The sequence below is a fragment of the Psittacula echo genome, assembly GCF_963264785.1.
Source record: "Psittacula echo genome assembly, chromosome: 3".
In the NCBI taxonomy this organism is placed as follows: domain Eukaryota; kingdom Metazoa; phylum Chordata; class Aves; order Psittaciformes; family Psittacidae; genus Psittacula; species Psittacula echo.
This window is the reverse complement of record NC_137736.1, coordinates 38756525-38781994: the sequence shown is the minus strand read 5'-3', so window position 1 is coordinate 38781994 and position 25470 is coordinate 38756525. Positions and strand designations below refer to the sequence as shown.

The 25470-nt window shown below is 40.0% G+C and overlaps 1 protein-coding gene across 1 annotated transcript in view; it reads right to left on the bottom strand.

The window, feature by feature from the left end:
* Positions 1-12356, bottom strand: part of SRPX (sushi repeat containing protein X-linked) — a gene marked incomplete at both ends in the record, with an annotated part of 44399 nt that extends 32043 nt beyond the window's left edge. Inside the window, one exon of the mRNA XM_080613922.1 lies at positions 12287-12356. Within this exon, the coding sequence (XP_080470048.1) occupies positions 12287-12356 (70 nt within the window). The remainder of the gene's footprint in view (positions 1-12286) is intronic.
* Positions 12357-25470: the final 13114 nt, after the last annotated feature.

Here is a 25470-nt window from a genome sequence, read left to right as displayed (position 1 = left end):
GCAAAGATAACAGAAAAACAGGTGGAACTTGAGAACAGAACAGAAAAGAAGAACAGATGAGACAAGACAAAGAGGTGCAGAGGAACTTGAAATTTAATAGCAAACTAATCAATTAGAGGAAAAAGTAAACACCTGCTGTCAAGACTCAGGAGATAGGAATTTAATTTATTTCTGAAAACTAGTATTATAAACAGCCTCAAAACAAACAGAATTTAATATGGAGTTCGCAGCCCAAAGCACAGAAGTTGCATAAACCAACTGATGAGAATTGGCTTGCTCATTTTGTTTAGAATAATACATGTTAATCATATCCTACAGTAGATTCAAAAGGTCTTTTGATACAGCCAGCATAAAATAATGCTAATTAGAGTTTAAAGGAACACTTCAGACACTACCTCCAAACCCTCGCTCATTTTTCATTAATATTCATGTCAGTGGCAACTCCCCATCAGAAGGATATTCTCTAAGCTCTTACTTTTATCAAAAATAAGAGAGTAAACTTCTGAAAGAGTGGCTGCTGAGGTCATTTGTAGGGATATTGGCTTAGATGCTTCAGTTTCACTAATGATACATGTGCATCACAAAGTTCACAAAAGTATTACAAAAAAATATACTGTACTGATGGCTTTTGATACAATAGACTTTGACCTTTTGATGATTCTTTTAAATTACATCTGCTGAAATTACATGATTCGTGAGAAGAACTACCTTTATATTAAAAAGGCACTTAACACCATACTGCCAAAGACAATGCTCAGAAACTTCAAATACCCCAAACTACTAAGTAAGTAAAAAGGAACGAACACAAAACTGAATTCGCTCAGTCTTTGGAATCCTAACTGCTGGTTTAAGGCAAACAGAAACCTGTCAATACCAATGTAATAACTTAAACAAAATTAATACCCAAACACACTGAAGACACATTTCTAGAATTTCACCCTGCTCCTTCAGGAGAGGGAAAAGGGTGCTGGTAATCCACTGCCATTACCAGAAACTGCAGAGGCGAATGGAGCACCTAAATTAGGACCTTAAAAGAAACCTTTTTGCAAATAAGAGGATCACATACATGGCCAGCCTGTAGGTTTTTCAGAAGCTACAAGGTTGAAGACAGTATGGAAACAATTTTCATAGTCCTTGCTGTAAATACTGTGGGCATCTCCTTCTCCTTTGATATCCCGGTGCCAGCTTCACCCCACTGGTCAGCCAGGTGGCAAGCAACCCAGGGAAGCAGAAACCAGAATTGCATCCCCAGCTAGTGCAGAGCAACAAATATGGTGACTAGACATCCCTACCCCCTCCTCCTCCAACCTGCCCCAAATCATTACCACATATCCAGCAGCACTCCTTTTTTTCCTTCCTACCCCCCTCCCATCCTGTGAGGCCAAGAGCAGATATTGAGAGCCTGGGGCCAGCACTATGGTCCTCAGCAAGAAGGATGATGCCTTGTCTCCTTCAGCTCCTGGAAATGCAGCAGCAGGTCAAGACCCAGCCTCCTGACATCAGGACAGTGTGTGCTGGGGGAAGCAGCAAGGCTAAGCAGGGAAATAGGAAGTCATGAAGTATCCGGTGCAGCTATGTTACCTGGGTTTCCTTCTTTAAAAGGAAGCTAATGCCTAGCACTGATGAACAACATCTGGCAGGAATGACCAGCTCCAGCAAGGAAGCTGGTAGACAGCTTCAAGTTACTGACTTAACATAATTAGGATACAATTCTTTAATAGCCAGTTCTGTGAGGTTTAGTTGTCCACAAAGGCAGTTTAGTGTTGACAAATTGCTCAAGTTTCATAAACATCCTGAGGATGGCAACTAGAGGCTCTCAGAAAAAGCAAACCAAACTTAATGATTTGGGGGACCCAGACACAAACATAAAATCACATGATCAGGTTTCTTGATTCAGTGCTCTCAACTTCCATTTCCAAATATGGTCCCATGCTATTGAAAATAGTGAAAGATTTGACATGAACTTCCACTGCAGATAGGCCAAATAGTAACCAAAGGATCCACACACTTGCCTATCTAAAAACCTGCTTGAGTTTTGCCAATTTCTTTTCATGATTTAAAGTTTCTCTTCTTTCTTATGAAATTTTACTGATATGCAAAATTAGAAACACACAGTGCAGTCAGTTCAACAGTATGGTGTGTCTCGTGTGCAAAAGACAATCAATGTAACTCCCCCTCTCTTTATATGTACATATATATATATAGAGAGAGAGAGAGTCTCGTACCGGCCTTCTTACGTCAAAGAAAATGGGATGTTACATTGAGCACAAACTCCTAGTAGAAGGCAAAGGGCTATAGAAGCTGTACGTGGCAGCTACCCAGTCATACAACTCTGCCCCTCTGCAGCAGACAGGCTTTTCAGCATCTCTTATTTGCAAAGGCACCAGTTCAACAGCAGCCCAAGACAAGTCAACATTTGCCAGTAAGAAATCAGGCCAAGGGCAACCTCCGGCAAGACCTGACAGTAAGCTCCATAGTTCCAACTCCCTCACCCAGCCTGCTCCAAGAACAGAAATGGTTTTCTGTGAAAAAGCAGTTTTATTACAGGTTGTTTCAACCATCTCTCCACAACCTGCTGCCTTGGCAAGAAGCTGTTAGCAGGACAGTCCATCAGCCATCTTCCTGATGTAAAGCTTGCTCCAGCCTTCAGAAACTTTCAGGAACTTGTTATAGGGTTTGAGCACGCTCATCACAGGTGGCTGACAACTAAAAGCCCAAGAGAGGTGCAATCATCTATGAACTTGTAAGCTGCTGTATACCATGGAGCCTAACAAGCCTTCCTCCTCCCTTGCTCACACACACACACATAGTATCTCACTGCAATGGCAGAGATTTCTCACTGCTCCTTCCACAATGCAAACTAAAAGTAATTAGGAATTAAACAGGACTGTTTTGAAAGAACTGTTTGAGGAAATATAATCCAAAACATTAATTGCTGCATCAGCTGTCACAAGGGCTCAGGAGCAGGGCAATAAGGAAAAGAGCCTGTAGTTTGGTGAACAATATTGGTGTCAAGGACTTTTCAGTTGATGTTTACTTAAATTGCACAACAACTAATCTATGCAAAGTCTTAGTCATGTGTTCCCTTTAAGCACTTCTGTTGCCATTTGGCACTCCCATTTACCATGGTGATCTCATCCAAGAAAAAGAGAACATTTTGAACAGGGCTTCCTGTGAACTGGAACCCTGAAAACCATCAGACTACACCACAAAGACCAATAATAATACATGAACTTATTCTCATGTGTCAAGTACTACAAAATGATTTTTTTCTGTTCTCTGCCTTATTGTCTTTGTGCAAGAAAGAGTAGCTTTGTTAAAGGCAGAAGAGTAATGAGAGATGAGGTTTGTGCTTTAGACACAATATTCATGCACTGCAAATAAATCAAACCCCATTCTCCTTGTGAAAGGTTTACAAATAGGGAAATGTTTTATAACTCTGATGGAGGACTTATTTTTAATTCCTTTGTACTGACCTGTTGCCTCCCCTTATTACAGAATCACTCAGGATTTGATGCATTTGACTGAAAATTTCCTTAAACTCAAAGTCAAAGCAAACTTACAGTTGCAGTCATCTTTTTTCATCCAGACACGTATTTCCTATCTCATTACAATAAAGGTCAGGCACCAATGAGAAACATAAAATATTGTTCCCGATACCTACCAAAATGGAAACACAGCCAGAAGCTGTAACTGAAGCAGCAATAAAAGCAATGACAAGACTAGACAGAAGAGCATGCAGGTGTGACCACCACCACCTTTTCAGCTTTAAAGAGACCCAAGAGCAACCTGTGGCTAAACTAAACACACCCACGCAATTTTACTCCATGTGATGCACTGTATGTACAATATAAATAATAGTCCTTATATGAATGTTTTCAGTCTCCAGGCAAGTAAAGTATGGGAAAGACCTTTTCATTATTTGTTGAGCTAGGTTTTTTATTTAAACATTTCACTGCCACTGCAACTCCATGCCCGGAGTATTGTTTCTGGTATCTGCCTGTGGGCAGCTTAAGAACAGTGAATGTCAGTGAGCCAACATGGTTTTAATCTTCTAGAACAGCTGGATAGAGGCATATTAATTTCAGCCTGTTTTACTTATGAGTGACACATTATAACTAGAAAGCCACAATGGATGGGCTCAAGACAGGCAGGTTTGAATCAAGTGATTAAGTGCATTGCCCTAAAGTTGACAAATCTAAAGAAAAGCTCAATTGGCATAGGCTCATAACCCTGAGGCAGGAGTTAGAAGCAGCATCTCTCCCTCTCTGGCCAGTCAGTGTCAGCAAACCTAATGCAACACCTCTAAGGGACACCAGGATGGATCACAGACCCTAGCAGGTTAAAACTCTCATGGTACAGCCTAAAGAGATAGGCTTTGCAAAGTGACTCATGTTGCCAGCCCACAGTGGTTAAGTGTAGGCTTTGGGTAAACCGCGCAGCGTGACAAGGCACTGCTGGAGAAGCCTGAATACATGACTGCTTTCAAACTGCAGTGCTATTCTTAGTGGATATATGTACAACTTGTCTAAATCCAGGACTCTAAATGGCTACTGCATTTCCTGAAATGAACATGAAGAGGGCAAGAAGTAGGGAAGAATAAAATCAGACATCTTCAGTCACACTGCTCAAACTGTAAGAAAATCTGTCTGCTCCGTTGTGGCAAACTTTAAAATTTACATGACTGGACAAAAGGAGTTTCATTCTGTAATGCCAGCGCAGCAATCTCAATCTTCAAAACAAACTTTCCTTAAAACACAAACTTCTAAATCATCAAAATTGCATATGTGGAGTATTCTCACAAACGTATATATTTATCCACTGCAAGATCTGGAGCAAATGATAGCAGCAACATAAAATTTGATGGCACACATCTTCCTGCAAAGCTGCAGAGGTTTCTTCTATGACACACTGAATGACAGCTGCACATCACAATTCAAGACTCAACAAATCAAGGACATGTGTATACATCTGTAACTATTTGTTCGTCAGTTTCAAATCAATTAATGTGATCAAGATTCTTTATGACATGCATCCTGCATGTTTTGGGTGGGTTCCTCCCACCTTGAAAATAGCTCACAGTGACCTGCCAGTGCCTCACAAGAACAACCCAGAACACAAATCATAGAATGGTTAGCGGTTGGAAAGGACCTTAAGATTATGTAGTTCCAAATCCCCCCTATGGGCAGGGACACCTCCCATTAGACCAGCTTCCTCCAAGTCCAGTTCAACCTGGTCTTGAACACCGCCAGGGATAGGGCAGCCACAGCTTCTCTGGGAAACCAGTTCCAGTGCCTCACCAAACAAAGAATTTTTTGCCTCACAACAAAGAATTTCTTCCTTATATCCAACCTAAATCTCCCCTGTTTAAGTTTTAACCCATTACCCTTTGTCGTTTCCATTTCAAGCACTCTCCTTTGTTTCTGAGGTCTATGCATCAGACAAAACTTGGTCTCTCAGAACAGCTAACCTAAACCCCACTGATGTCCTCTGTCCTCAGATGAAGACACGTTTTCCTTCAGTAAGCAAAAAGTGCGAAGTTACACAAACTGTATCTGCTCAAACGGCAAAACTCTTTGCCAAGAACTCCCAACTGCACCCAGCTGGAGCTGCACAGGCTGGCAGAGGCTTCACATTCTGCATGGCTGGGGGTGTTTCCCTCTCCCAGCCTGTAATTTGCGTTGCACACTGCTGGGAAGAAACAGCAGCTCTTCAACTACCAACCTAACATTTGCCAGCCAGAACTAGGGCAGTGAAGACCCACAGAAGGCCAGCAGCAACAAAATATCCAATGCAATAAAACATGTCCCATCCTCGGTGCTTCTTTCACACCAAACAGCGCACGAGGAGAAAGGAAGACATCCTAGAGAAGTTTATGTGAGCCATATTCTGATTTGGCCTGTTAGCACCTGCACAAACAGGGACCCAGGTGAGGGATCCTGCCCAAGGTCTTGCATGCCAGGAGTCAGGCAGCAGGGATGGGTAGGAGGAAGCCCAGGACAGGTGGGGAGAGAACAAAGAGTCCACCCTGATCGACAAAACCAGGCCACAGTTGTCTAATGGGAAAGCGCAACTCCCAAAAACGACACAAAAAGATGCTGGTGAGAAGGATATGAAGGAATGTGAAGGAGCATCTGCTAAGTGCTAGAGAAGAAAGCACAAAAATAGTGCTAAAAATGAAAATCAGAAGTTGGTGATGAAGGCCAGGCAGCCACACCAAGGAACTGCAGCACAGGCAGTCCAGTAAGTTCTGTTTGGGAAACAAGCAAAAACCCTTGAGCCACACTTTATTCTCAGATAAGCCTTTTAGCAGAAAAGTTTCATTTTCACAGGAGTCCAGCGCCAAGGTGTTTGAACAGAGTCACTTTGGCATGCTGGTAGCAGGCTCTGAACATTCTGCCATGCTAACACATTCCCCCTCATCTTCACAGGGCTGAAGAGAGGGATTTAACTTTAGACATTTCTTTCACAGGAAATCCCTGCAGCTGCCTGTCCTGGGTTCAGCTCTAACACTCATTTTTCTCCTTGATAGCTGGTGCAGTGCAGTGTTTTCAGCTTCAGTCTGAGAACAGTGCTGATGTTTTAAGTTGTTGCTATGCCTTGCTTACTTTGATCAAGGACTTTTCAGTCTCATGCTCTGCCAGTAAATAAGGGCACAAGAAGCCAGGAGGAAGCAGAGACAGGACACCTGATCCAAACTAGCCAAAGAGGTATTCCATACCACAGCACATCATGCCCAGTACATAAGTGGGGGAGTTACCCAGAAGGCTGAGATCACTGCTCAGGTCAGACTGGGTATCAGTCGGCGAGCAATTGTATTGTGCATCACTTGTGTTTCTTTCAATTCTCCTCTCCATTCCTCTGAGGGGGGTGGGATGTGTAGAGAAAAAGATGGGGGGAAGTGAGCAAGCGGCTGCATCATTCCGAGTTACTGGCTGGGCTTAAACTGGTAAAGCAACACCAGTTAAGATAACGGTGGGTGATCTGATGATGGTTTCTTATCATCTTGTTGCACTTGACAGCTTTACTCTCCATGTAACTCCTCTTTCTGCATTTCTGTGCATTATGTACATGGAAAGACACCATTTTATTTCCTCAAGCACAACAAAATCTTGTCAAGTTTGTTCAGGCAAACCAAAGGAAAATACTGGCAAAGCAGAGCTTCTCACACGTATTAACTTGGGGAAATTTAACTTATTTTCACTGCTCTCTCAAGATATATAAAAATCCTTTCTCTCTTCATCTAAAGATATGCCAAATGACAAGTTGAAGTAGTTTCAAATTCTGGCAGAGCTCTTAAGTGGCTATTTCAAGTTACATGAAAGATCAGAATAGTTACAGAAAAACCTATAATTTGGAGCTTCTTTCAAGGTACTGCAGCATAAATTTTCAGTTTGAACAACCTTAACAATGGCCTTTAAATATAATCAATAGTTAGAAACAGTGGCAGAGAAGTGCTGGCCAGTCACCCATGTCCTGTATACCGAGCTGTTCATTTTCTGCACTAAAAAAATTTAAGTGAATGCCTATTAGCCAAGTATTTCAAGGAACATGTAATTTGTTATCTCTAGTTAGGGAAAAAAACACATTTGTAGTTGCAGAAGTTTGAGAGAAGTACCATGAAATATGCAAAGCTTGACGATATTAAATTACAGTCTGTATTACAATACAATATACCTTACAGTTTCATGAAGTGTTAGATTACTGATACACTGTCTGGACAAAACGTTAGTAGTATGATGGGAGTGGAGGCAGGGAGGGATGGAAGTGTTGGTGTTTGTCTCTTCCTTGCTTTCCACTCCAAACAATCACACTAGTGGGCTGGGGACCCATCCCTTGGAATCAGTTTCTCCCAGTGGAGATGCTCATAGGACCCTTACACCACCTAGTCTTACGTATGGCAGCACAGTACAGGGCTCAAGAGTCAAGACTAATGCATTGCTACCTAAAAATTTAAGTATTTTTACACATCTATATATTTTCATACATGATTCAGCGTTTGTGTCTTTACAGCACATTCCTGTATTCACTGGCCTTCAGTCAATTACTGTTTATTGGTGAATCATCAAGACATATGACACTGTGGACTGAAGTCCTTGCCAACCTCCAAACCCATTCCTCCTGTAAATCAGCTCACAGCAGTATCTAACAGACTTTTTACACAGGCAACTCCAATGGGGAAAAGCAAAGAAGAGCAAGTAAGTCTGAGCAACTTGCCTGAGGTTATAGATCAAATATGTGGAGTCTGAATTTTCAAGTCAGTCTTAATGATCACAGGCTTATTCAACTGAATGCCAAGCAAAAGCATGTCAGATCTTGTTCCCTGCACCTTCATCAGCCACAAATTTGACCCAGCTGATACCCATCCTATTCATATCTCTAAACTGAGAGGGAAAAAAAAAATATATATATATGGTTTTCCGTAATGTTCTTTCACAACTACTGGTTTCAACTCTCTGACGGATGAGACTGCAGTAAAACACACCTCAACATTTCCAAGTTGTTTTCAGGATCAATGTTTTTGATAATCCAGTTTAAACTCATTCCTACTTTTCACAGACCAGAACCTCACCTGTCCTCATGTCAACCTCAGTTGCAAGTTTTGATTAACACTGTGTTTATACACTCTAGATGTTCAGGAAGCCCATGTCATGTCTGCTAGCAGTGCACCAGCAATAAAGGGGATACAGCAGTTTGCAGGCATAAAGAATAACTGCCATTGTCTGTTCTATTGTATCTCCTGTACCATTTCCAATGCTTGCCTAACTTAACTACTCAACAAAACAAACCCTCAGCTGACACGACAGGCCCCTCCATTGGCAGTGCAGAACGCCTGCTGCTCAGGGGTCTGGAGACTGTTTCTTGCCAATTTTGCAGCTTGGTCTGATAGGTAAGAGCTACAAGTGGCCATCAGGTTACTAACTGCAGTGCAGATTGGGGTTTTTTTAAGCTTCCCACATGACTCTAAGCAATGTTTACTTCCTCAGTTTTGTCCTCCTATTCTATACCTACTTACAATATAAATTCAATTAGGCAAGGACTGCCTGCCTCTGAATGGCTGCAGCACTCAGAAGTCTCACCTACAGATGCACCCCTTGCTCTGCAATGCAGCTTTGAGAAGAGCTGTGTTTTTCACAACCAGGCTTCCATCTACTCATATTTAATCCATATACATATGTCAAAAATATGCCACACATATACATGGTTTTCATAGAATTAAATCTCATACAGCTTTTGAAAATAGTTCTATAATATTACATGGACTTCAAGTGATTTTAATAGCATCTTTCTCAAGGGTTCATGGTCCCTTCACACCAATATACTGTTCCAGTGCGTGGTTCTAATGCAGTATAACCACCTTCCATTAATCTTATTATAGATTATCTTTTTCTTTCATCTGTCTACCAAGAATGCAAAGATGTGACTGCAACAGTCTTGCAGTGTGCAGTGCCACTTGATTGCATCTGCATGTACTCAAAACACCAAACAAGTGATTTCTACATATACGTATGTATGTATGTATAGTACATACATACATCCAGTAGTACTGGATGGTCAGCAGTGTTCTAACAAAGCCCAGCAGGGTAAGGATCTACACAGCTTGGAAAACTAGAAAAGAAGAAATGGGAAGAGCTCTGGAAAAGAGTTGAAGAGTCACTGAAGGGCTCAAAGATCATATCTCCCCTTTTAACCTTTCGGGAAAAGGTTTTATGCTTGTTTTAACTTCCAAAAGGTCCACACCTAAAACATTATTTAAGAGCAAAAGGACTATCCTCTGAATGGTGCCATCAGAGCGTTTTTGCCAGTGCATTGTGAGCTTTGAATGGAACAACATAAAAAGACCATAGGCATCCTTTCAAGATTTGAAACTACAGTTACTGGCAATAGAACAGCTGCCTCAAATACTTAAAATGCTTAAAACAGTTAAAAGCATTCAGATATTTTTCAGTTGCTTTCCTTATGCCAAGGAAATAGTTAATTCAGTGTCATTTTTTACTGGCAGAACAGAGTCTTGATTTTTACTGCATAGCACCCAATATCAATCACAGAATTCTGTTTATGGTATGCACGTTATTTCTATTTAGCATGGTGTTCACCATAGTCTTTAGGTGATGGAACACAAATGTTCTATGCTAAACACTTCATTGTTACCAAAATATTAATTCAAGAGCTGATTAGACCATTTCTAATGTTTAGATAACATTCTACTGTTGACAATAAGCATTTTGTATGAATACAGAATAGATTGTTTGGCTTTGTGTACAAAATAGTCAAGTGTAAACTTCCTGGTAAGAGCTCATTGATGTATGTGCATGTATGACCTGTATTCAAAAGGGCCATATACACATGCATCCTATAGGGATTTTTTGAAGTTTTTTTAGTTTACATAATGGCATTCTGTACTTCATATTCACAGTTACATACCAACACAGTATCATTAAAGCAAGTATCTATTTACAGTCTCACGAGGCTTCAGATTGGGAATAAGAATTTAAAAAAATATCCCATTTTCTCTTATTAAAAAAAAAGTGAAGAAATTGAACATAAAACCTTAACTTTGTATTAGGGTTTACCAGTACAACTGCTAATGATTTGAGTTCTTTGAAGCCTCTGACACTAAGCATAAGAGGAAAACTGGACTTTCAAATAAGTTAGCCAACTTGAAGGTTACATGCAAAAATTAGGTTTTTGAGATTGGAGAAGTTACATTTGGCCTTTGAGGAACAAAGGGAAGGACAGGATATTAGCATTCTCTGCAGACTGATTGAAGACTAACATTCACATGAACCACAAAGTAAAGCATTCAGTAATCGTCCTAAGAAAATAAAGATAGTTTGGCAGTGCAATAGTCCTCAGAGAAATGCCAGGACAGAAACCTCTGTTGTCTTTGTTGATTTAGCAACTGATGTGTCCAATACCTTCATTTTCAGTAAAGAAACAGCATAAACTTGTGTTCCGGCATCCTTTGTGTTGGAAAGAAGACACTTGAAGCATGCCAACAAAACTATGGCAAGCCAACTTCAACTCACAAATGCCATCATTATACCATTTTAAGCCCCTTCATGGACAGAGCTATGTATTAAGCAGGGATAGCTCCTAGATACAAAGAATTGGTATCATCAATCAACAGCAGCTCTCTGCATGCACTCCTGTGAACTGTATTAGTCACTTTTCTCACCTGTTTGTTGCCTCTCTTCACTATTGACCCACAGTAACTCACCTCAGTGCAAAGTAATACCCACTCACCCTGAAGGCTCTGCTCTGACCACAGGCTTTCATTGCCTACACCTGTAAAACCACCACAGCATGCCAGTTTACACTGGCTTTGCTTCAACGTCTGCCAGGTCAGCAGCTCTGGATTTGACAAGACACAGCTGCTTTAAAACAACAGGCAGACCCTACATGTGGATCTCCTTTTGCATAGAAATGGACCTAAATTTGAGCTTATTTCAGATTTCGTTAGAGCAAATGCAAATAATCAGAGGTGAAACAGCATACCACTTTTTTTTTTTTTTTTTTTTTTTAAATTTCCAGCAGCATAAGAACCCAGCCAGGTTCACTTTCCATTTTTCACTCTGAAAATTGAGATTAGTCACCACGGGCAGGAAAAACTGAGCAAAACCTTCAAAGTGTGTCCTGGGTTCAGCTGTAAGAGTTACTTTTCTCCTTCTTAGTAGCTGGTGCAGTGCAGGGGAAAATAACTGTTAAAGCTGAACGCAGGGCAAAGTGCCAGGGCTCTGGCTGGTAGATCACACATATACTCGCTCCCCTTTATGAATAAGGACCACGCAGTCTCTATCCTACTTAAAGCAATCTAGAGAGGGCATCTGCTCCCTTGGCTGTGTAGGCTTGCCAGGGTAAAGGCACGGAGATGCCAATGGGATGCCCCGAGTGACAATGCGACGGGCTGCACCAACCTGCACCCAGCACGTTTAAACCCGAAACAGATAAAAGCTTTAACCGCGACTGTAAACCGAGGATGAGGCTTCACCTGAACCGGCAGCCATCCCGGGACGAGCCCGGGGAAGGACAAGGCGGGGGATGGAAGACACAAAGCGCTCCGGGCAGGGAGCGAGTGAGCAGCGATGACACCGTAGCCCCGCGGTTCCTTCGCCGGCCGCCCCTCCGGGCTGCTGGGTCACTGGGCCGCTGCCCCACCGTCCTCCGGGCAGAGCCGCGGGCGGGCAGAGCTCCCCTGCCTGCCGCGAGTAGACGGCTCCGCTCCGCGCTCTCGGCGCCTCCCGGCCGCTGCCCCGCCGCCCCTTTCCCTCCTTCCCCTTCCTACCCTGATACTCCTGGGTGGGACGGACGCCCAGGGCAAGCAGCGCGGCGAGGCGCAGCCAGCAGCTCCCCATGCTGCGCGACGGTGGCCCTTCCCGGCTGGGGGCTGCGCAGCAAAAGGGCACACTGAGCAGGACCGCTATGGAGACATGCTTCCAGCGAGCTCCCGGGCTCCTTCTAACGCCGCGCCCTGCTCCTTCTGACGTCTCGCCCCGCCTCTAATCCCGTCCGGCCGGGCCCGGGAAGGGGCTCGGGCGTTTAGGAGCCTCTGAGGCTTGGGGGGAACGAGTCCCTTTCGGCTGCCCCCTCTCGCCCATATTGACGCTGAAGCTCCTCAGGAGTGGGGCCGCGATGGGGGGATAAGGCCGTGGTCGCCCCGGTGCCTCCTCCGGCAGCATGGGACCCCCGGGCGGCCGTGGCTGTCTACGCAGGCCTGGAGGGTTTTCGGGAAACCCGGACCCTCAGCAATGCGCAGATGGCCGGCCTTAAATGCTCAGAAATCATATTTGAGATCCTCAAGTCATGAGACTGAGAAAAAAAGCTCGAATTAACATTTCCTATTAACTTTTTGAGCTGCTAGGGTGTTAAGGGGTCACATTTTCGGGCTCTCTGTCATAACCACAAAGACTAGAGGCCTTTTTTTCTGCTTTCCAGATTAAAGCAGATTCCCCAATCACTCCCACCCTGCGGAAGCAACAGCTTGAGGCAGCGCATCATATGTTCCAGTGCTTTTGATTTGAGATCTGTCAACCCTGCAGCTTGACTGCAACTAGAGTCATAGAATCATAGAATGGTTTAGGTTGGAAAGGACCTTAAGGTCATCAAGTTCCAACCCCCCTGCCATGGGCAAGGACACCTCACGCTAAACCATGTCACCCAAGGCTCTGTCCAACCTGGCCTTGAACACTGCCAGGGATGGAGCATTCACAACTTCCCTGGGAAACCCATTCCAGTGCCTCACCACCCTCATAGTGAAGAACTTCTTCCTTATATCTAACCTGAACTTCCCCTGTGTAAGTTTAAACCCATTGCCCCTTGGATATGGTTGGTTGGTTTTTTTCCTTTCCACCATTAGAGGTAACATCTTGTGGGCACTATAAATTGATGAAGGTGCAGGAAAGCACTGGCCCCAGTGTGTTTCATGTAAAGGGTTTGCATACTGGGGCAGTAAGGGGGAGAGAAGTCATGGGAGTTCCTAGGGTCCCACATGTGTGCTGTGCTGCTTGCGGCAAAGCACAGACAAATAGGAAGATACTATCAAGTGAGTAAAGGAATATTTCTTTAAACATTTTCACCAATTTTCAGAGGGAGGATAGTCATCTCATGGGGAAATGCTAGTCTGGAAACAGAAGAGGTGCCAATTTTGCCAGCCTTTGAGTCTGACTGTGCCAAAGTGGCCTGAGAAAGAAATGGGATCTTGTCGTTACTAGAATAAAAAGCGGTGTGGATGCTGTGTTTGGGAGCTTTCTCTAAAACATTTTCTTCTCATCAGTTATTGTTTGGTGGAGAGTGCACCTGAAGTTAACCTCCCAGCTCAAATCCACTATGTTCTGTGTCAGAGACTAAAATGCACAGGGGGGTGAGTGCACCTCCTGCACCCAGGGGCCAGGCAACGAGCTCCTCTCAGGTAAAATACCTGATGGGTATGGGTGGGCCCTGGGTCCTCAGTACCAGCTCTCCTCCGTGTTGATCATACTCTGCCAGCGCAAATGCAGCTTCAATACTCATTTTGATTACCTTGTTTTCAACCACCACAACAAAAAATAATAAAAAAGATAGTTGCAGTTTACAGCCTAAGGAAAGGTTAGATTTCCATGGGAGGGGAGATGCCTGACATTACTCTGTTTGAAAGTAGAAAATAAGGAAAAAAGAGTGCCTTAGGCTATTATTATTGGCACAGATATCATAGAAAAGATTAAAGTAGAAAGTTAGAAGTCTGTAATAAACAGTGATGATCTCTGTAGATTATCTGTGCTGCAAGGCTTTGGCAAAAGTTCAATACTCAAATGTGATGGAACAATAGAGGTACTTGAAGCTGACCTCAGTGGGTCAGGTATCTCTTATTTTCTCTTTGTGTATGTCCTTTAGCTGCCCATTTCCAAAATGTTGGCCTTCATTTAGATAGTTTTCCTAAGAATGTAAGGTCTGTACTAGTATGATAGCACTGTAAAAGAAGCCAATGCCACCAGAAGTCTTATTGCAGCTGCAGCTTCTTCATCTGCTGTCCCAGTATCATCCAAACTGTAAGGGGTCACAACCTCCCTCCTGGGGAGCCTTTTCTAGCCATGTAAAATTGCACTGCCACAGTACAGAAACCTGGTGGTGGTGACAAATCCTCCTCATCTGGTTAGCCTGTTGGTGTGAAAAGCAGTTGCCAGTAGTAGCTGCAATCAGGTAACTGCTGCTGTGGTGTTCAAATCAGTACAGGCGTGCATCCCATTTGATTCAAGTTTTTTAACTGCTTTTTTGTTGCTTCTGATTGCGCAGGCAATCATTCATTCAAAGAGCTTAACCATGGGTGTTTCCAGGCTTTGTCTTACTATGTCTTGGCTGTGGACTGCATGGGTTTCTGCAAAGCTTACTATGTGCCTTGTATGGGACCCCGCCTGGGATGCTGGCTGTCCTCCAGCATCCAACTCTTGGAGTGTTCTAGCTGCCCTGAGAAAGGCAAGAGATTGAAGAGTTAACACAGTCTACAAGTTACAGTTCAGATTTTGATGTAAGTGCTAGCATAACTAGCAGTGTGAATGTGTCCTTCATGGGCTGATTGAACTTAGCCTTGCAAACATGCCAGTACTGAGTTGTGCATTCCTTCAGATGCAAGCTAGCCCTGGAGTTTTTCTGGGCACTGTAACCCTTATTCTACATTTTTGTTGGAATGACAACTGTGTGAAATCACCCAGAAGACTGGGGCTTGAAAGACAAGCTCATGGTATCTTCAAAAAACCTTTTTGAATTTGCAATACAGATTAGATTTTTGTAAAGTAGTTTTGTTAAGGGACCTTTCCAGAGGAGAAAGCATTTGGAACTAGGAATATATTAAACAAATGTCACATTTATTGAATTTGAAAGCATAGTCCTGGTCATTTTTTCCTCACAGTTCAGCTTTCAATTTTCATAGAAAAAAACCCAAATATTTAAGCTTGTGGTTATTTGGAGTTCCAGGCACTACTGGCATTACACACAAAATAACCAGCGTGCTCTTCAAGGAAGATTCAGGTTCTAACTGTTCTAACTGGAGGTGAATGGTAACTTTCAAAACTGAAATGAAGCAACAGTACAGGAGGAAAGTGTGTGAGAATGTCTTAGTTGAATAAACAGTAAGACACAAAGCACAGTTAAGTGCTCTTGGAGACTTAAAGATATATTCTTATTATGCCAAGAAGTTAATTTAAGCATGCAATTACTCTTCCATGCTTTTTTAAATAGCAGTTCAGAAGTGTAAGTTTATTACTCTGTACAAGAATAGCTGTAACTTAACTACACTTACAGTGATAATAAAACCACAGCTTTTGATGGAGAGGAGAAATTCATTAAAGTACAATTTTTAATGATGTGTACCAAGCTAATAGTTTTTCTCAACATAGTAAAAGAATAATAAGGAAACAAAATACCCCAACAACCCAGCTGTGTGTAATTAAGTTTTGGAAGCCTCAACTAAGATCTGATTAGTCAGGATGAGAAGATGAGAAACTGGTAGCCCAATCCAAACTACGCAGTGTTTTTAGCTCAGGGAATATTCTTACTGACTGAGAAAACAATAATATTAATAATAACTATTATTAATAATAATATGCAATTCTCCTGAACAATTCTTACAATTCTTTACATTTATGGATTACTTTCTTATGATGCTTAGTGACAGCAACAGTTACAAATACTTACTTGTTGCTCAGTGTTTGCTGTTGTTAGGCCCTCCTTCCAACTGCTCATCTCTGCCAGCTCCTAGGGCCAGTATTTTCTCTCGGAATGTCAGCCTGTTGTGTATGAACTTTGCTAGGATGCTGGTCCCTGTGAGCATCCCACTATGGGGACTTTCTGGGTGCTTGCAGGCTAGTGGGGTGCATGCCAGTGTTGGGGTGTTTCTGCAGCTCTGACAAAGAGTCCAGGAGAGGAAGAGTAAAATGGAAAGCAAAGACTGGGATTGACCTCTGGAGGGCAACAGGAGAAGCTCCAGTGGTAGCACTGCTGTGGCGAGGAACTGGAGGTGCTGAGAGGAAAGAAGGCAAAAAAACCAGTCAGAGGAAAACAGGGTCAGAAATAGGCAGGCAGATGTGTGTCACATAGAGCACTGTGTGGGGAATGACAGACCAAATTCCTCAGCCTTACCATGCTGGCGCTGTCAGCACATGCCTAGGAAACCCCACTGCCACCACATGTGCTTCAGTGCACAGAGAGTAGACACTTCACTCCGAACGACTTTCAAAAGGCATCCCCACTGCAGGTAGCATCCCTGTCAAAGAGACTTTGTTCATTTTGCATTTTTAAGTGATACGTTCATTTTTTCTAATAGAAAAACCTGGTTTTCCTAAGTGGAGAGCCAAGAAAGAAACACTAGAGGCTCACCTACAAGAAGGTATCACTGGGTAAGAATGCCAGAAGGATGCAGACCAATTGAAATTCTCGTTCTATGAGCTTAAACAGCAGAGATAATGATCAACTAGTTTCTAGTGAAAAATAACAATCTTAAGTTATATCCTAGAAATTTTCTTTTTTTGATCATAGCTAACCTTAATGGCACACTCCTTGACAAAAATACAAAAGAATATATTGCCCTGGCTGTAGAAATAATGTATTTTAGGGAAATGAAATGTTCTTTAGGGCAGCACTCTCTGTATGCTCCCTGCCACAGTGGTCTGAAGACGTTCCCTTGGGTCTTTCCAGTTAATGATGGGCTCATGCCCTCCCTTCCAGCAGTGGAATAAAGGAGATGGCTAGACTAACTTTCACTCAATTTTTCTACAACCAAACACCTTGCTTTGGGAAATTTCACCATGAAAGTGTGGGTCAGGTACATATACATGGCATATACATAGTATACATATGTAGCAAGTCTTCAAGAGCACTAGTTGTCTTTTCTGCCTTCTATTTGGCCATGGGGTGCATGTGTCATGCTCACAGAGTGTATTATAGGCAGCCAGCCAAACAGAAATTTTTTTGGGGAAGACAATATTGCACTCTTAATTAGATACAGACTGATGCATAAGTATGTGCTACATCCACAGATACACAGTTTAATGTTTTATAGATGAAGAACAGTAAGTGAAGAAAATACCTCTGTATTTTTATTTTAAAGCTGTTACCATCTCTTAAAATTGTTACTATCTCATCAGCTTTCGATGAGTGATTGGAAACAGCTGTATCTAAACTGTCTCCACATCAAATGAGAATAGTCTTAAAGATTTCTTCACGTACAAATAGAACAGTTTGGCCAGATTCAGATTTTGCAATGCTTTTGTTGAGCCATTACTATCTGGTCCTGAAAAAGAGATTGGTAATTATATAGCATGACTGAAAACTAAGTCCAAACACAAGCCTTGGAAGGCAAAGAGGTGTTAAGTTTGAGACCTCATCACTATGAGATACTGAGCAAGGCAGACCTACTACCAAAGCACGAATGTCTCCAATTCTCATCGACAGCAGTTTCACCACACTTGACCTGGACACTACTTACATTCTTACAAGAATTTAGACATAGCAGAGTGTGAAAATGCTGTAACCCTCCTGAGTAGTGAATAGTATAAATAAAATAACTCTTCAAAACAGTCCAAGGGATTTTAGAAATAGTTTATTTATATTTTGAAGAGAGAAAATAGTCCAAGGATGCAGTAATGGTTATAATTTTCCTGTATACAATATTTGGGCATTTTAAAATGTGCTCAATATTGGATTTTAGTATCTAACTCAAATAGATTTCCTTTCTACTTCTAATTCCAATATTTTGGGTATTTTTTTAACATTTATTTTTCTATTTTGTTAAGCATCCATGATGCTGGGTACATGTCATAAATCTGAGTAAAGTGTTACTTCATCACCCTGGGGGTATTAGGTACGGAGAGTAATGACAGTAGTATTGGTAGTGGTAGTCTAACTATGCTGCTTCAAGAACCACTTCTTTCTGGGCTGACAAGGAGCCTGGCCAGCAATTTCAACAGAGTCGAGTACGAAATGGTCTTCATGTGCCAAAAAACATTTCTGATATACTCAGTAAACGTCAAAAATGCTTTATGTCAGAAGTCAGTTGTCAGAAGCTGGATAAGTTCATGTCTTATTCATGAATGCATTTTAAGTGAACCCTTACTTAGTTTATCAATAGTCATGAAAGATTAGCTTGTGCATACAAGATTATCAGGACTTACAGTGGTTTATCATTATAGAATTAATTCAATTTACTTCAACTACCCTTATGTCAACAGCATGACTTAAAATATTGCCCAGGGACAAAGACTGGATGCAGTTTGCATATTATACAACTATTTCCTGGAAGAGAAAGGAAAAAGTTGAAAAGTTCATTTGATCTATTATCATCATCATCTTTGGATATATAAAATACTGTCCAAACAGCAAGTTCTCTCCTTCAGTCACCTCAAACTTGCATAGGAACAGTAGCTGCATAAATTAATCCTGTGCTTCCAGGAATCAGTAAACATGAATACATAAATATGCGGATGAAATGGAAATTTTAGGAGGTCAGGTACACGTGATCATATACCCATACATATGTCTATATATATGTATCTTCCTATATAAATATGTGTCAGTGCATATGTATACATATATGTATGCAAGATGCACTAATACAACTTCTTTTTAGATGAAACATGTATACCTTGGTTTACATTTATGTATCAAAAGTGACCATCTATGTACACACTGAGAAATAAATGAGGAATTGTATTTTTCTGTCTTTGTTTTTTTACAAATACACAGTCTAAAACTTTAAAAATACACTACATAAACATGTCAAGGTACCAAAGTGATTTAGCTCCCAAAGCAATCTGCCAGAAAACATACAGTGTTCAGAGAATTTTGAATCAGAAAATTGGATACAGAGTGAGGATCTTTCACTGCTTTTCAGGGGCCAGAGGAGGAAATGTTCTGGCTCCAGAATTTTCGCAGAACACAAACTCCACCTTGTGGTAGGTTTGATGGTGAAATTTTAGAAAACCAGCACCTCTAAAACAGGATCTCAGTTGTACGCCAGTGCAGTGAAATCCAGACATAAAGATTAAAGTTGATACAGCTATCTTTGGAAAAGTAAAAAAAAAAAAAACAGAGAAAAATTCACTATAAATCTTTCTATAATATTTTGATACCAGTTTAAGAAAGCCTTACAATAATAAAACCTCCTTACGTTTTTATCATAAGGATTGTGAACTTGTTAAAAAAAAGAAACCTTTAAATTAATGCACATGTACATATAACTTGTTTCATTTGTTTAATATTTTTTTTATTATCGAGGAAGAAATATTAAAAAAGATGAATTTTTCCCTGCTCTTTCTTAAGCTAAGTGTATCGACAAGATAAATGTACAAGTCCCTGAAACTGCTTTGAAGTACAGCTGTTTAGAATCCATTACATGAACCTCTACAGCATTAGAATTTAGGGTAATTCCCACTTTAAAGTCATATTTTTCACTAATTAAGTTCACATTTAAAAAGAAAAGAAAAAAGAAATTGTGCTTACAGTAACAATTTCTGTGACTGATCTGCCCTTAAAAAATAATTAAAGATTGGTTAAAAGAATATGGACATTATTTACTATCTCTCTTTTTCCACTCCTTTACTATTCACAACAGTATCCAAGTAGAACAGAAACCACATGTGTATTCAGGAAAATACAAAAATATGTAAATACAACGCACACTGGCAGAAAAAATAACCAGCTCATGTAAGTTCACTGTGGAAATCGAGAGTAGCCTGGATAAAAACAGCAGAAACCAAAGGATCTTAATTAACTCTGGCTAAGGATGACCCAAGCATCCAGGTTTTTACTACAATGCTTACTGTAGTGCGGAAGATACCTGTGAAAGAATCTAGGCACCCGCCATACTTGTAGGGACAAAGCTTTCAGCTGAAACAACTTCTAGGTCAAAACCAACTCCAGACAGTTCTGACTATATTATATACAATATAAGCAGCTCTGAAACTAGGAAAACCTGATAATCCAAAGGTGAAATATGGCCAAAGGCATGTTAAAATATGTTCATATATCAGTGAACTTAAATACCATTTTCCTAGGTTTTCTGCAAAGATTATCTGTCCCTTGTAAGGTATTCTGAAAAGTACTCTGTTTAGAAATAATTATTTCTTTTATATTTATGCTAGAGCTTGTGTATATTCATAAAAAAACCAAACATATCTTAGTAAGGGGCAAATACAGGCCCTGGATCAGATTCATCATGGTAAAAGTTGTATTTCTTACGCAGATGGAATGAGCTTTCAGAAATCACATTTCATTTAGAGGGAATGCAAGTAATTAGAATAGGTGGTTTGTCACTTCTTCAAAAAAAAATTCTGCTCATCCATACCAACAATGGGATTCAATACTCCTGCTGCTCAGTCTCCATCTCAAGAAAAGCCAGGTTGCCTGAGAAAAACATATTTAGCTCATAATGATCTGTTTGTCATACCAATGTATTCCATAGTAACTCCGGTTACATTATTTTCCTGTAAGAAAAGCTTCACTAGAGACTCATTAAGATATGGAGGTTGAAAGAATATGGGATTAGGATCCAGCTGAAACAACAGTGAGGATGTCCAGATTTTATGAGGCCTGATTCTGTGAAGAGAGTCCCATCAGCTTATGCCAATTCCAGCAGGAGGAAAGGTGTTGAGCACCTTTCAGAAACGAAAAGTTTCTTCAAGTCCCAGTTTGGCAGGATACTTACTTACACACTCACACTACTCCAACGGAACTGCTCCCATATATGAAATTAGGCGCATATGCAAGTAAATTCCTCAATAATGGCCTACCAGTTAACTTGAACGTTTTATTGCTATTTTTTCTAAGTTGAAACAGAAAGAGGCATATATATGTCTAGGTAACTGAATACCCTCTTTAAAATGTGAACTTCAATGTTCTCACCTAGGTTGTTAAACCAAGTAATATCTTCAATAAGATATTACAATTTTGCAAGAGTATCATATTGAAAGTGGTACTCTGTAGACTGAAGAGGAATAAAATTATTTAGCAAAAACCATGAAATGCCTGTATTCAACTTTTCACATAAAAAAATATATTTTACTTTGCAACACTAACAGTTAAGGCCACAGAACTCCAGCAAGGTGCTGATAAGCGTATCAATTGCAATGATTGAAATTATCAATAAAGAAAATTGCCTGCATGTTTAAAATCACAGCAATCAAATCAACCAAAAAAGCAACCATCAACATCTCTAGTGAGTCATAATTGTTTTCAAGTAAAAACGGCACTATGTGCTTTAAGACTGTCAAATTTTTACATAAAGTGTTAGAGTAATATACAGGTAGAAGACTTGGTCCTTCCATCCTGGTTAGCCACAGTTTCCCTGGAATTCTGCAACGTGTGATTCTGGTTTTCATCTTTACTGTCTTCACCATCTATGTTGTCCTTTTCTTCTTCTTCACTCTGTAATGGCTTTCCAGATTCATCTTCCTTTTTGCTACTTACATTCTTCTGGCCTTTCAGTGCCTTTCGCTTAAACAGGGAAAACTGAAGTACAAAACAGGTAAATAATATGTCCAAAACAACTATGAAATTCAAAGTTAAAAAAACCAAAACCAACCCACAAAGCATTTTGTATATACCAAGTTGAGGTCACAAATTTATCCTTGGTAAATTTACTTTTTTTTTCTCCAAACAAAATGACTACTTGAAAATTGTTAATGAAAAACATTCTGCTGCAATATTTGAAAGAGGAGTTAAAATGATTGAATTTTGTCAAATTACACACCCTACATTTTGTACAAAATACTGCAAGTGGTGCAGTTATTTGTGTTTCTTTCAAACAAGAGTCTGAGGCAAGGTCCAAAATATAGGCTCAGATCTGCAAAGCCCCAGAGCAGTAAATGCTTAATATGCTTCATTATAAACATGTGTGTAGCCCCATTAAAGTTAATGACAATGTTTTTATGTCAGTGAGACTACACACGTGCTCGAAGTTAATTGGTGCTTAAGGTCTTTGCTTAACAGGAAACACAGCAGCCAGTCTCTGCAGCAGGCTTTGGATCCTAAACCTGTAAGAAATTCCATGTAAGGTACTCCTCAACATGAATATACATATATATATATATATAAAATCACATTCTTTAAATCTGTGCATGTTGGAAATATATACAAGGTCAACTATCTCAGCTGCTGCCTCCAGAGAGAAATATGGTGGAAAATATTTTTAGATTAACATCCCATAGGAATCAAGTCCTAAGTTTTTGCCTCACAAAAATCTAATGTGATTAACAACCTGTCTTTTATGGGTATGCTATACATTAACAGGTGATAATGGGCTTTATCTCATTGCTACTGACAGAAGTACTATGATTTATTTTAATAGAGCAATTATTTGAACATTTTAAAGTTATTTTATCACAAAATCAAATCAAATCATACACAGAAGGAACGAGCTGCTTAGCAACTTAATTGTTTATGCAGATCAGGTAAATTGAGGTATTGCTTCAGCTTGGTAACTGCTCACTGCCCTCTTGGTCACTAGTAGCTAGAAGGAAAAATCAGGCCACATACTTTTGTTCTCCCAACAATTCCTCCAGTTACTTGGTCATCAGCGTTCTCTGAAGAATTATTCACAGTGTGATTATCAGTGCTTGCTTTCTCTACAACAATATAAATGCTTATATTAACTTCTGATTCTTGCAAATGAAGAGCAGAAAAAACTGTTCTTCAAATAATTTTTGAAGTAAAAGTCACTAAATAAAACATGGATCTAAAAAAAAAAAAAAGCAGCAATCAGAATATTCAGTTCAACCTGACGCCCAGCCTGACAAGTCAATTTTAATTTTTTCAATCTCTTTATATAATACCTTTATATTATTCTCCAGGTGCTTTATTTTCAATAACAGAACACTTATAGCAGTGACATTATGTAAAATGTTTTGACTTGAAACTCATAGTTTCCCCTTGCTCACAAAAGACAGTATCTTGCACACTGATTTTGAAAGTATATTCCAATTTGGAAAATCTGACTTTTAGGCCAGGAGTTATAGTTCAGCATGAATTTTATTCCATAGAAACAATTCTGGGAAAGGAAAAACTTTCCATCTGAGTTGATGTTCCTATGTTTAAGTTTTCCTATAGTCCCTGTATGAATGATATAAATTTAGAACTTCGTATCAAAACTTCCAGATCACTCAGTTATGGAAGAATATTTAAGCATCCATTCTGGGCAAGCTATTTCCACTATAATATTAAAAATAAATGGCATGGCTTCTTCATTACTAGGACATTGGTCTTTTTTATACCACATTTATTATTTTATATCAAAAGAACAGTTATAGATTATTCCAGTATTTTTAAAATAAAGGAAGTATTTTTGTTTTGCACATAGGGCACCCAACTTCATGCTCCCCAGCTTTTCTGAAGGTACATACAGTTCACTCAAACTATCATCAAAACTACAAGCAACATCTAGACTTAAATCTTCACCACCTCTGAATGGTGTTCAGTAATCACATTTCATCTAAAAATCTGCTTGTGAACTTAAGAGGAAATGTCAGTAGACAAGAGATGAGAAAGGCTTTTCACAAGCTTCTCTGCTGAAATGAAGAAACATGGCACATAAAGAAGTTGCTTGAGAGATTATACAATTACCATAACTTTGCAACCACACAACTCCAGCTGCTCTCAGTAAAATATAGTCCTGCTAAGAGAAAGTCCTTCTTGTGGACTTCCTCAAATACATAACTGGGAGAAGTATATTTTTCTTTCAAATCATTAACAATTAGTAAGGGGGTTTTGCCTTTCAAATTTCAAGAACTGGTTTACCAACTACTGACAATAACTTCATTGTTCAGTATTTTTATAATAGAGGTGTTTAGAAAAGTTTTATCTTTTTAGAATATCCACAATGATTCACAATTCTTAGGAATTGTATTCTTACCCTGCTGAATGATGGTCTCTTTCTGAGTAGTCTCTTCTGTCTATAGAGAGACAAAACATGAAATTTGTACTTTCAAACTTGCTAAAAATGAAATGAATCTCCCTCTACCAGAACCACCCCAAACAACAACGTTGCAGTTAGAAGATAGCTACACATACATTCAAACTAATATTAGTTATAGAAAGAAATTCTTTCAGACACGAGTAACTTAATAGGAGTACATGCTTTTACCATTTCGGTTTCCACTGTGCTATTATTGCTCTTCTCTCCCTCAGGTGTTTTGCTTTGTTTCTCTTTTTCGTATTTTCCCTCTAGTTCTTCTTTCTCCATTCCTGTTCGTCCTCCTTGTACTTCTCCTTCTGCTTCTTCTTCTCCTTCTTCTGTTTCTTCCTCTCCTTCTTCTGTTTCTTCTTCCTCTTCTTCTTCCTCCTCATTTTCATCGTCATCCTCCTTATCCTCCTCCTCATCGTCATCATCATCATCTGTCACTTCCTCTCCAGACAAGTTTTGTTCCTTTGACAAAATGGCCAAAACATAGTTTTGAAAGTTGTGCTGCACAATGATATCATGGTCCTCATCTCACACCAGTTCATCACACATAATAATTTGACTAAGAACAAGAAAACGCAAAAGAAAATATTCCAAGAAGTATATAGAGTAAAAAGAAACACAGGAGACCTCATTCAAGCTTTGCTAAGTGTAATAAATTTTAAAAAGTAGACCTCCAGTGAACATTAGAAGTGCAGTGACTTTTATGTTTTGCTGGCATGCGTCTCCTTAATGGAAAAGCAATAAAACTGAACTTTTTTCTTTTTCTTTTTTTTAAACAAAATAATTATTTTAAATGTTTGAAATATGCATAATTAACACAATCTGTAGTAATTCCAACACTGAAAAAAATCATTGAAATCTATTTCCCAAGAAAATTAATGAAACAATACCAGATACAATGTTCTGATTCATCTGAGCCAATGTAACATGTAATTTAAATTTTAGTTAGTTGTAACCTAGAATAAGACTTCAATGTAGTAAAATAAAATAGCCAATGGTATTATAAAATACATTTTTAAAAGTGCAAACGTTGTTTTGTAAAAATG